We start from the raw sequence: 13,135 nt of genomic DNA on the forward strand, positions 1-13,135 counted from the left end.
TGGAAATTCTAGAAGTGCATTCATCTGTCTAAGCTTTTGCAACACAGTTCCTTCCTATTCAACAGATGCCCTCCATTCTTCACAATTAATGTTTTGTTTAAAGAGGATAAACCTGAGAACTTTCCTTGGAATCTTCATGGAGTAGATTTATGCTGTTGAAGCCAACTGTATGCAAAATCTCAAAAAGTTTAATATTTTCCAGCTACATAGCAGTAGCTGCTGTCCTTAGTGACTAGACCCTTTCAGAAATCTGGATTTAGCTTGTAGACCAAATTTATGGAATGATTGATGGCTGGTTATCAGTGCGCACGTGCACATATACTATAGGGTGGGTGTGTATAAAACATGTAAATTAATCCCTATGTTTAGTTGCAGGTGATTGGCTTAAGAAAATTATTTTTTATTTATGCAGGGATGAAGATGATAGTCCAGAAGGGATTTGTGGGGTGTCTCAGTGACATATTTTTGAAAAAAACACACACTCCCTTTGAAAACTGGGAGTATTTGAACTGGCAGGATGCTGAAGAGCAAAACAACGTCTATCACGTTTGGGAAGGATGCCCCGTTGTCCTCTCCAAAGGAGCACATTTTCTTGGCAAAGGTAATTTGCTGTACTATTGCACTAGCCCAGTATGCTTTTGAGATATAAAAGGTGATCATATCAAAAGTGTTGCAGTGGTCTGCTTTTTGTAGCAGCTTTAGTTATAGAGGATTATTTTTGAATGGTTTAAAATTTGGTTTCTGGGTTTACAGAAGACTGCCACGTGGAAGAGGAATTGCATTCACAGACAGGTGCTGCTGCTGTAAGTGAATACAGAGTTGATAGGCATGTAAAAGGTGAAGTTTCACTTTTGAAGAGACACAGATGCTTATAACATATCAAAAGATGCCAGGTAGCAGAATTTAGGACATTGCACCAATCTGGTTTGTTGCAGTACATTGTGGACTACTGTCCTTTACAAGCTGCGTGATAAAGGTACAAACCTTAATCTTGAAATCTCTGAGTTTTTCATGCCAAAGTAGAAAGTAGCACCTAGATTTTTGGTTTTGGTTTCTTGAGCCTATTTATTTATGTATTTGATTTAACTTATACATGTGTTCACTTTCTTTTCAAGGCTTCCTGGAACTGCATTCAGGTGTTTTCAGTGGTGGACTGGAATTTGAGATCTCATTCAAATTTAGAACAGATCAACTGAATGGATTACTTTTGTTTGTTTACAATAAAGATGGCCCAGATTATCTTGCAGTAAGTTCAGAAATACAAATATAACTATATTCAAATATGACCTGTGAGTTTCGTCTACTAAGATATGTCCAGCATTTAAAGAGATTTCAAACCATAAGTTATTTTTGTATTTTACTTATTTTGAAATGCTGTGCACAGCAAAGTGTAAGGGGAGCAAAAAGACTTCAGCAAATGCTCTGAATAAATTACTTCTGTTATTTATATCATAAATAAGAAAGCTATAAATATATGAAAAGCAGAATTATTCTCTTTGTAGGATTGGAAGTGATTAGAAAAGAGAATAAAAGACTTGTTTTAAAAGCTTTCAGTTCATTCCTGGGAAAGTATAGAATTACCCAATTTCCCAGTTTTCTTACTAGAACAATCAGTTAAATCGTGAATCAAAAAGTTGATGATGGAAATTGCCCAGTATGCTAAAAAAGCTTTCTCTTTAAGGTATATGAATTTTTTATAATCAATATGATTTCTTAATTTTGATTTGAAACATAAGTATTGTCATATAAACAGAAATTGGTGGTCCAGCTTAATCCCATCTCACCCCTGTCAGTTTTCCCAACACTGTAAAGGAAGCAGCACAATTCCTGCGTTACACAAATTTGTGAGATGTGCCTATGAACTTTCTTTTTGGTGTCTGTTAAATAAGACTGTTTTATGCTCAGAAGTACTCATGGTTCCATTTTTTCTGGGATTTTGTTTAAAGTTGAATGTGTTTGTTGCAGTTTTTCAGATTTTTATTAGTTACATGGCTCTGGATTTTTGTATTTTTCTTCCCCCAAGGATTTTGAATGTAATTAGACTGTGGTCAAATTGCTTAGTGGGTCAACTATAGTTACTACTTGCACCAACTAGTAGGTATTACAAAGGATTGCATTGAAAGCAATAGCTCTTTTCAGTTGGTCCAAGAAGTAATCATTTACATTTAGAGATTTTTAAGGGTATTGTTCTTTATGACCTAATCTGCCCTTTCTACATTTTTATTGACTTTCATTTATTTATTTATTTATTATAATGCAGCTGCTTTGCTAATGGCTGTCATGTCACAGCCCGTTTTATTGCATGGCATTATATCTAATGTGCCTTTTCTTTTAAACTTCTGACCTAAAACATATAAATATATTTTTCTTCTTTTCAGGTCAAATATAACTTACCCTACATTTACTTTTTATATTACTGACTTTTCCAGCAGTTCATTTTTCCCTGGGTTTTAAATTCTGCTACACCAAGTTCCAGTAACAAGTGTTGCTAATTACATGTTATTACTTTAGTTTTGCCTTCAAGTAATGACCAAGATCATGAGCTAATAGCATAAAATGCTATTCACAGTACAGAGGCACTATTTATGTGAACAGCATTCACAGGGACAAACATGGGGTTTGGGTTCTTCTGGAGATTCTTGTGGTATGTGATCCTTGTTTCCTTTCTCTTGCTCTGTGAAAGGCTAACAGAAATATGAGAAAATAGCTTCTGACTATAAAGGAAAAGGGGATTTACTGAACTGAAAGTGGAGTCAAAAGCACAAAGTAGTTAGGCAAAACACTCCTCCTCTACTCATAGTTCCAGATTTCTGGCAGTTTTATATTTATATTATTTTTAGCACTGAAAACTGTGATTAGATAATTTTCTCAGCATTTGTCCTAAGTCAAGTAAAATTTTTTTTAATCTCCCTTTACTCCTGACCTCAGCATCTCCATAGCCTTAAGGTGAGGAATTTTAGAGAGGATGAGTATACGCATGCTTTTCCAATCCTTGCAGCTATGTGTTCTGCACATACATAATGATGACAGAAGGTTTTTCTGTACACTTGAGCTCACAAAAAAAGGTTAATAGAAAGTGAAAATGAGGTGTGTAGCATTGTTGCGCATGAGCTACGATGTCTTTGTTAAGAGCTTTGGTCAGGTGACACTTGCACTGCAAAACAGATTAGAAGCTATACCACTTATCCCAAGTGCCAATGTAAGATGGTATTTCCTGACCCTTCTCTTTACATAGGTCACAGCTCTCTTATTAGCTTTATAGTTTTGGAATGACTACAGCTAGACACACGACTGGCCTGCTACCAAACAGCCAAAGACTCAGTCTTGTCTTCTGCCCAAGACAAAATTGTGTCCTAGAAAGGTGCTGTGTGTAAAGGTCACTTCTTCCATGACTTCCATGCCCTGAGAACTCAAGACAGAGAGGTCAAGCTGATTCTCTTTGGATCCAGGCATAATAATTATGAGCAAACTGTGACCAGATAAACCAGTATGAATCTCTAGCTCTCATTCTGGCATGTGTTTCCTCGTGAGTTTGTGTGATTGAAAGAAGGTACTGTGACTGCTGGTAAGAGTTTGCATTACTGATTTTGATGGTGATCACTTCAACATCAGCGAAAGCACTGCCAGCCTTCCACTGCCAGTGGCACCAATTTCCAAGACGTTGTAGCTGATGATTTGCTACTGCAAAGCTACTAATAGGAAAAAAGTCCTGCAGGAACTTTTTTGAAAGAATTGTACTTTTAAATAGCTGCATGAAGTAAAACAACCAGTGTCCAAGCCAAAAGTGTTACCTGTGATGGAACTAAGAAAGGGTGTGAAATAAGCATTTTGAGAACGCAAAGTGGAAAGCTTTTTATTAGCAAAGAAGTGACTGGTACTCATGCGGGACTCGTGAAGGTGATAATCCTATTGATCACCAGTGATTTCTCTCTGTCTGCTGTTAGGAAGAGATTCCCATTCCCTTTCCATTAAAGAGTGACTGATTCTGAGAAGGCTGTTGAGGGGTCTGCATTTGGGCCTCTGCTCTCTGACTGGCGGGTCTGAACAGGGCTAGTACTGGTACAGAACATCTCTTTAACCTTATTGATTTTGAACTGGAAAGACTGGTTCAACATCAACCTCGATACCACGTACTTTTTCTTTCAAAGGGCTCAAAGACTGACTGTCTTTGCCAAGTTATTTCAAGTCTGTTGCTTGTCTCTTCTGATACCCCTGAATCTCAGGATGACTTCCCAGCTCAAAGGAGATGAAAGCATAATCAGTCTGTAGCTCAACATTGGTTGAGACCATTTTGGATGACAGGTTTAACAAAGTGTCATTCAGCCTCCAATGCAGCCTCTAGCCTATCTGAGTTTTGTTTCTCAGAGCTATGGCTGGATATTCCTTTCATCTTCAAAATCATGTGTTTATAAGCAGGTTGAGTGAGGTAAGGACTGGTCCCTGCAGAGAAGAAAAATACAGAAGCACAAAATAATTCAGGTTGAAGGGACCTTTTGAAGTAATTTATTCCAAATCTCCACTAAAAACAGGGCCAATTCAGTTAGATAAGGTTGCTCCAAACATTTTATGTTTGAGTATTGTGCATTTCTCTACAGACGGACAGTCCACAGCTTCTCAAATTCTGTAGCCTGTTCCAATCTTTAACCATCCTCATTATGGAAAAAAAAATAAACCTGATATCTAACTGTGATTTCTCTTGTTACAATTTGTCTTTTTACCTCTCATCCTTTTGCTGTGCACCTCTGAGAAGAGTCTGAGTCTGTCTTCTCTTTATCCTCTCATAAGGTAGTTGAACAGTTAAGTTCTCTTCCTGCTTGCTCTTAAGACTGAACAAACCCTGTTCTCTCAGAATCAACTCATACATCAGGTATTCCACCCCTGACCAACTTGGTGCCCCTCCGCTGGATTCACTCCAGGGTGCCAGTATCTTTCATATACTGGAGTGTCCACAACTGGATTACTGTAGTTCAGATGTAGTCTTATGTGTGATGAATAGAGGGGAAGGATCATCTCCTTGGACCCACTGCCTACCTTATTTCTAATACAGGCCAGTGCATGTTGGCCTTCATCACTTCAGGGGTACATTGCTGACCAGTGCTCAATTTGTAATCCATCTTGACCCTTGGTCCTTTTCTTCAAAGCTGCTTTCTATGTCTCAAATACCAGTGGCAGCCCCCTTTGCTAACAACCGCAAACTTGCTGAGAGTATACCGCATCCTATTGCTCAGGTCATTAATAAAATTATTAATCAGAATCAGTCACTGTATCAACCTCAGAAAAATGTCACAACCTGCCAGTGGGACTGTAGAAGTTTTTCTTGCCCCTCATGTCCTCTTCCAGATTCATGCTAAGCTTTGGCTTTCCTAATTCCAACCTTCCATGCTCAGATATATCAAAATAAGAATTGTGTGCATAGAGAACAGTATTAATAAAATGTTGTAGTTGTGCTTAATCTTTGTACCCCAAATTCTGAAAAGCAAGTATGCTTTTAAGCATTAAGCTGAGAACCTGCTCAGGTTTAGAGCTGTGATATAATGCTCTTGTTTTTTTGAGAGATGACAACTAAGATGTCTGGCAGAAGAATAAGATGATCTTCATACATTTTTTGGTTTAAAGTAATAATATATCTTCCAAGGACAGATCAACAATCAAGCATTTTTTTAAAGTGGTCCCAGAGTTTTATCCACAGCAAACACTTAATCTGTTGTTTTTCTGAACCTATGCTCAGTACCAGAGAGAATGCTAGATGTATGCAGGACTTCTCTTTTTTTTTTTATCTTCACCATGCAGAACAGTTCGAAGTGAACAGTGGTCCTCTATCTTTAGCTGCACTTGGGCATTCTAAATGTCAGTCCATGTCATCACAAAAAGCACAAGCATCATTCTCTGCCTGCTTTAAGACTATGCCAAGATGAGTAAATTGGAAGAGGGATGTGCTGAGTAGTAACCCTATGTCAAACACCATGTCTTCTCTCTAGCTTCCAGGTCTGGCAGACTGACTGGCATACTACTGTAGTCAGGCAGCTGAAGTGCTTTCTTCACACCAGCACGGTGTGCTTCATATTAATTCTCATCAGTGAAGAAAAATGGTGACTTGTCCAACAGACTGTTTTTTCAAGCTATACTCATCAGCATTGATGCCATGTTCTGTCCTTCACTTGTATTGTAGAGTCCTTGGCTACAAAGGGCTCTGAACTCATGGAAATAGGAAAAGTTGTCATCCCAAAGAAACAAATAAACAAAATTCCTCTGTCTTATGAGCAAGCAGTCAGTGTGCACTCTGCAACAGGACCTCTATCGCCCATGACATCTCAAGTGCTAAGTTCTTTCTTCAGTTGGGGTCTCTGTTAAGGAAATAGACGAATTACAAGTATTGCAATTTTAATATTATCAGTAACCTAAATATGTCAGTTTGTCAATACTGATGATAAATATTTGTATTAAATCTGTAGGTTTTATTTCACTTAATAAGGTTTTGGCATGGAAACAGTAATGCTTTTTTGTGAACATACTCATATTTTTCAACCACCAGTTCATCACTTAAGTGTTTAGTGCTCTATACCTGCCAATTTACAGTCTCGGCCCGCTTGTGTTCCATTCAGTCAGGATAAAGAGTCTTGCAGTAAAGCATTTGGAAACTTCTGCTGTGAAAATTTAAGCAAAATGTATTTCTATTAGAGAATTGGCACATTAATCTCAAAAAGCACATACAAAAACAATTATTTTCTTACAAGATTTAGAAGAATAGGATGAAATACAGGATCAATGTATGCTGGAAAAATTTGAAATTGAGTTCACCAGCCAATTAAAAAGACCTTAATCAGGTCTGACATTTCATTTCCTTATTATCTTGTTACTTTCTTCTAAAAAATGAATTGATAGATAAAATACTGTTTTCTCATCCTCAAAAAAAGCAAAACCGTCCTGGTTCATTGTCTTTTCTTTTTACTAAGTTATGTTAGCGCCAAAGTCAGTTGTCAAAAAACCAGAATATATTTTCCTACAGTCTGAATTAAGCGATACACTGTATTTAGCATGTTTTGTGTAAACAATTTTGTTGTAATTTCTGCTGTCCTGAAGAGATTTTGTTCATTGATCTTGTTCATTGACTCTCTTGATTATTTTTTTAAAATAACTGTCAGTTGTTGCTGTGTATGTAATATCTCTTTCAAAATCTTTTTTTTTGTTTGTTTTAAAATATATAGATTGAACTGAAAAGTGGAATATTAAACATCTTTTTAAAAACTGGCATTATCTTTACACAAGTGGATCTCTGGTTAGGACTGTCTTATTGTGATGGAAAGTGGAACAAAGTCACAGTGAACAAGGAGGGCTCCGTAGTTTCAGCAAGTATGAATGAACTGAGAGAGCAGACCCTCGAACCCCGTGTTCAGCAGCTGAAAGTAAACTCACCTGTCTACGTAGGAGGAATTCCACCTGAGATTCAGAATTTTTATAAAGAACTGGGGTTAGAACAAGGTAAGATGACACCAAGAAGAACACATGGTTTTCAAAAACTGGCATCATACACAAGGTGGACATTCTGCTGCTGGTAGTGTAAATTCATAAATATGTAACATGAATTTTTCCTCCCACCCATTGTTGCTTTAACTACCAGTTATCCCTACCCATCTGGCTTTACTTAATCCTGATCCTTCTGTAATACTGTAAAAATTCTTCCAGCCCCGTGGTATCTGAAGCATTCTAACTCATAGGAGAGGAACTGGGGAGTAGCAAATGGTAATCTGAGGTGCCCAACCAGATCTCAGATCTTCATTAGAGAAAGCCAGTTAAGATAATTTTTTCACTTGGTCAACTTGTGTCACTTGCAGATCTGGAATACAAAACCAGTGAAAGACAGTAAATATAGCTTAAATCACTGTAATGAGGCTGGATGCTGCCACACGGAAGAATCATTGAGAGTTTATTAGTCCTTTTTTAGGTGATACTGGTTCTGGTCTGAAAAATTATGTGAGAATAAAAGCCTGAATTTGGATTTTGGCTACATTACCATGATATTTTCCATGTTGTCAGGAGCAGGGAGGACAGTCATGTTCTTGGCCATCACTGTGACCCTTCTGTTGTGGAACAGGACAAATTTCTAGGGAAAAGAGGAAAACATTAATTACAGCCTGATGCTAATGGCCTCCACAAAAGGATCTACTATATGAAATGTAGTGAAAAAGTGTCTATTAAACTAGCTCTGTTTACAGTTTGGGAGTGTTTTTTCATTACTTATGAAGCTATTCATCAGTCATGGTGTATTTTTCAGACACTGTGGGCAAATAAGTAGCAGTCAGTAAGTGATTAGTGGGGAATCTAGTAAGCTCTGCGGAGCTCCATTGAAGCCTTGTGATTTCACAGCTATAGAAGAGTTTGAATCAAATCCATGCACTGGCATTCACAGAGAGCTCAAAAATATTGTTTTAAGTACTCTTCCAGCTGTAGGCATCACATATATTATAATCTTCTTCCAGGTTCTGTGTGCATAATATTTATGGCCCAAAAGAGCTAGCCCATCATACCCTGTCAGTGTTGCCTCGTAGCAGATGGTATAGCCTTGTGAGCGGATGCATTTGCAACTCCTGCAGCAAAGAGATCTGTGAACAAAGAATCTAGGGCAAAATAACATCTAAAGTGAATGTCTGAAGTGCATATTGAGGCACATCAATAAACATTACTTTTTTCAGCAAGCCTCCTCAGAATGCTGCAAAATAAGATGGCGGCTGTGCTTCAGAGTGGCTGAAGATAAAAACATTCTTGTGTGTTCCTAAATGTAGACTTAGATGAGCAAGATTAAGCATTACAGCTTTGAAACATACTTTTATTTAGCACTATAATGATGTAATGGTATGATAATATAATATGGATACCTTCCCAGTTTAATAAATATTTACAAAAGGTTTTCTCAATTAATGGCTGCTTGGTAGTTATTTTGAATAAAGGAGTATTGTTTTGCTCACAGTAAATAAGGGATAAATATCCTTCTTCTCCCACCCCACCTCCATGTCACTTACAACTTTATTTTACGAAATTTCAGCTAGAGTCTGTGGGCCTTTGCATGACCCATCACATGCCCTCCTGAGAGGTCAAGATGGAGAAGAATTGACAGGAATGTTTGTGAGAATTTGTAGTCATTACTTACTCTGCAGCTACCTGACAGCAAACAAGATTACCTGGCTGATGTCAGTCAGAAATCTTCAAATAGTGATAAATAGTGATAAAAAGAAACTCAAAATAATGTATTAAAATAGGTTATGCAGTATGCAAATTAAACAACTGTTCATTTTGTCTAATAATTAAGATGCCTGTGCAGACTGGGACTAATTCTCTCTTCTACCACAGACTGCCCAAGAAACTGAGCTGATCGCTGTGGAGTAGGAGTTGAGTTTAAATTAGGTTGTATTCATTTTAAGGAGCAGTTTGTCTAAATTCCTAGTGTTGTGGAGAGAAAAAGTGTTTTAGAGGATGATTCAAAATGGGTGTCCACTTTCAGCATCCCTTTCTTTTTGCATGAACTATGTATGGATATTAGATTCTCCCATCAGGTGGCTAAGTACAAATACTACTCTGATCTGCTATTTTGCAATAATAAAGGCAATAAAAGTACATAAGATATAAATATGGTACTTTCATAAAGCTAAAAAAGAGCACTGATCTGTGAGAGGCTGGTTTTTAATTTATAAAGTTAATTCTTCAATGAATTGAAGTCTTTGGTTTGGTTACTGTTTACTTTGGTTTTGCATTGAACACCAATCACTGTACGTTACTCAGATTTGAGCACTATTTTGTATCAATGTATTATTTTCTTTGTAAATTAAATCGTATAAATATATAGGAATTTTGACAACTGTATCCTGAATTTTGTAGTGCTGTTTTTACTGCAGGTAACTAATTTAATATATTAGTAATGTTAGGAATGTTACACACAGAGAGATTATGTATATGCATATATATAAATCAATGTAAAATGAAGTTACTTTTTTTCTTATTAATGAACAGTTTGGGGTTATGTTTCTAGAGTATGTTTGTAAACAGCATACCAGTTATATCCCCATTAGAATAAACTGATATACCTCTGTGATCTCCTGAAGTTAATTATATTTTTAATCTGGCTTTTCTTCTCAGTTTGAGGAAGTGTGTATATTAACAAAATATTAACAACCAGCAGAAAGCTGATTTTCAAATTCAGAATCACTTTTACGGTAATAATTTTAAAGAGAGAAGTGACAGAAGAGAAAACAGAAAGCTATTTCCTCATGGGATGGAATTGATAACAATGAAATCACAATTTAGTAAGGCAGGAACTCAACACTAGAATGCCAGGAATTTTTACCAGCTTAGTATCTTGAAAGGGGGGACAGAATGTCATGTTGGAAGTCAACATATTCACATTACAGTCTTTAATACTGAAAATACAGAATTGAAACAAACAAAAGTGATTCTAAATTAATGACTGAAGCTCTTTACGTGATACTAATCCCTTACTGTTTGCTAGGTTTCGGTGGTTGCATGAAGGATGTTAAATTTACACGAGGTGCTGTCGTTAACTTGGCATCTGTGTCCAGCAGTGCTGTCAGAGTCAATCTGGATGGATGCCTATCAACTGACAGTGCTGTTAACTGCAGGGGAAATGACTCCATCCTTGTATACCGAGGAAAAGAGCAGAGTGTTTATGAGAGCAGTCTACAACCATTTACAGGTAACACATTGGTTCCTTAAATGAAATACATCATTTTTATTTCGTGCTGTATTAATGTATTACTGTGTTCAGTGCTTTTTTGTTTTGTTTTGTTTTGTTTTTTTTTCTCCTCTATGCTTCTCTGCGTTCTTTGAAGAATACCTTTATAGGGTGGTTGCCTCAAATGAAGGAGGATCAGTATCTAGTGTATGGACCCATGTTCGTACAAGAGAATCAGGTAAATATAATTTTAAGGCTTACTTATTCCTATTTTTCATCAGCTATCTAATCTATCCCATCACAACAATTTTGAGTAGTGTAAGTTGCATAGTGTTTCTGAAGGAGCAAAAATGCTTAATGCTTTGACGAGGTACCAGATTACTATTTTCTGTTATAAAGTGTTCAGGCAAGTATTTTCCACGCATAATTCAAGGTCTTTTCCAAATATATATTGGAGTATGTAATTATATGAGAGCAAAGAATATGAAAGGATTGAACTGCATTAACTGAGTAAGAGCAGCCGTGCGTCTAGGTGTGTTCACACGTGCACATCAAACTTCATGGTATGTGAGTCTGCTGGAGTAAGTAAATCTATATTTTCCTATGTATAACTTCATGATACAAAATCAAGTGTAGCGAAAGGAGATATTGCGATAGCAGGCACAAGCTGTGGAAGATAAGAGGCCGTGTAGTTGCTAGGGAGAAGAGGGTTTTCTTTATGTTACCTGCACAAGGGTATGTTGCTCAGTGCTGCTGAATGGGGATTCTTTTAACAAGTAGTCCACAGGTTGTGTATGAAAATGTGGCAATATTTACTAGAAAAACAGTGTGTGTCTTGTGGAGAAGGTTTCAAAGTAGGAACACAATACTTGCTGAGGCCTAAAGATAAAATTTTTCCTATATTTTATGAAGAAAATATAAAGGACCTTTTCTTTTCTGGTCAGTGTTTTTGCACACTTTATTGAGCCAGCAAGTTTTTGAAGATTTACAGTTCTTCATATTTTATTTAATCAACTTTTCCTCTTCTGTAGATTGAAGCCTAATTGCATTCCATCAATGTAGACAATTCTCTGATGCAAGTTATTCAATCTATGATCTTAAAAAATGATACCATACCTGTGTAAATATTGGACATGCAAATGCATTATTATACAACTTACTGTCATTATTTTGTGTACCACCCAGAAGAGAGAAAATACATGCATATTTTCATATCAGCTGTCTGACAACTGTAAGGTTTACCACAAATTTATGTTTTCAAGCTGACCACAGCATTGAGAAGTCCATGTTCCCCAGGGTTGGAGAATAATTGCACTATTTAATTATTTTTGAGTTGGTTTTGTTATGTCCCTTATGAGAAGACCATCTGCTATACAGTACCTTACCTTGCCCTGTGATACACTTCAGAACTAATAAAATCAATATATTACTGTAGTAACCGAAGCTTTCCTAGAGCATCACATTCTTACTTTACACAAGAATCACAACTTCCAGGTATTTTTACACTTTTCATTCTACTACTCTTATAAAAAACAAGGCTGCATTCATATTTAATGAAACCAAAAAAATTAAATTACAAAAAAATAGGTTATTTGATGGTAAGAAAAGCAAATGATCATCAGTAGGGCTAGGGAGTCCACATGCATTTACAGCAAACTCATCATCCATCATCCTGCCATAGTGTTCCTTGGGCCTTTCCTCTGCATCCCTTGTGCAGTCATCTGTGATGAAGTTGTTACTGGCCAGACCTTTACTTGGTATAGTAATATCTAATAAATAGCTAAAGGTTATGGGAAATGGGATGGTGGTTTTTTTTTTTTTTTATTAGCAACTGTATGCATATATGAGCTTGGCTTTCCAGTTCTTTTAAACGTCTTCATTTAAGTCTTTTAATTTTTTTTTTTCTTTTTCATAATGTGGAGTGATCAGAAGCAAAGGATTTTTCAAAAAGGCCTTACAAATCTCTGCTTTGCCCTGAGACAGTTGTATGGCATTGTGGAAATATGAAAATAAATGGAAGAGCTTAAATTTTTTGAAGTACTTTTCTAAAAACGTGCATTCTCATTTACAAATGTTTCATAGTTATGGCATTCTGTGGCTTAGATATCCAACAGATAAATATCAATCTCTTCTCTGTTGCAATAGTGTCTTGCTTCATTCAGTTGTATGATTATAATGCCTGAACTTGTTAGCTACATACAATCCACCTCCTCTCTTTGTGAGCGATGCTTAAATATGTTTGATATGTTAAATGTTTTTGGAAAATCACAACAAGACAAGAAGGAATGTTATGTAGATGGGGTTTTGATGGTTCTGAAATATAGCTTAAACTGAATAGCTCAAGATGTGCAGTCATATTAAATCAATGCTGAAAAGTTACAACTCTAATAAATTGTATTTATGCTAATGGTTGAGTCTGATTTACTGCAGCCATTAAAAGTGAAGAATAGGGGC

The 13,135-nt window shown here is 36.5% G+C and overlaps 1 protein-coding gene across 1 annotated transcript in view; it reads left to right on the forward strand.

The window, feature by feature from the left end:
• Positions 1-13,135, forward strand: part of USH2A (usherin) — a 390,731-nt gene that overhangs the window by 145,265 nt on the left and 232,331 nt on the right. The window contains exons 24-28 of the mRNA XM_074817915.1: positions 413-601; positions 1,116-1,246; positions 7,206-7,479; positions 10,499-10,702; positions 10,839-10,919. Of these exons, the coding sequence (XP_074674016.1) occupies positions 413-601; positions 1,116-1,246; positions 7,206-7,479; positions 10,499-10,702; positions 10,839-10,919 (879 nt within the window). The remainder of the gene's footprint in view (positions 1-412; positions 602-1,115; positions 1,247-7,205; positions 7,480-10,498; positions 10,703-10,838; positions 10,920-13,135) is intronic.

This window comes from Strix aluco, chromosome 3, assembly GCF_031877795.1.
Source record: "Strix aluco isolate bStrAlu1 chromosome 3, bStrAlu1.hap1, whole genome shotgun sequence".
Taxonomy (NCBI): domain Eukaryota; kingdom Metazoa; phylum Chordata; class Aves; order Strigiformes; family Strigidae; genus Strix; species Strix aluco.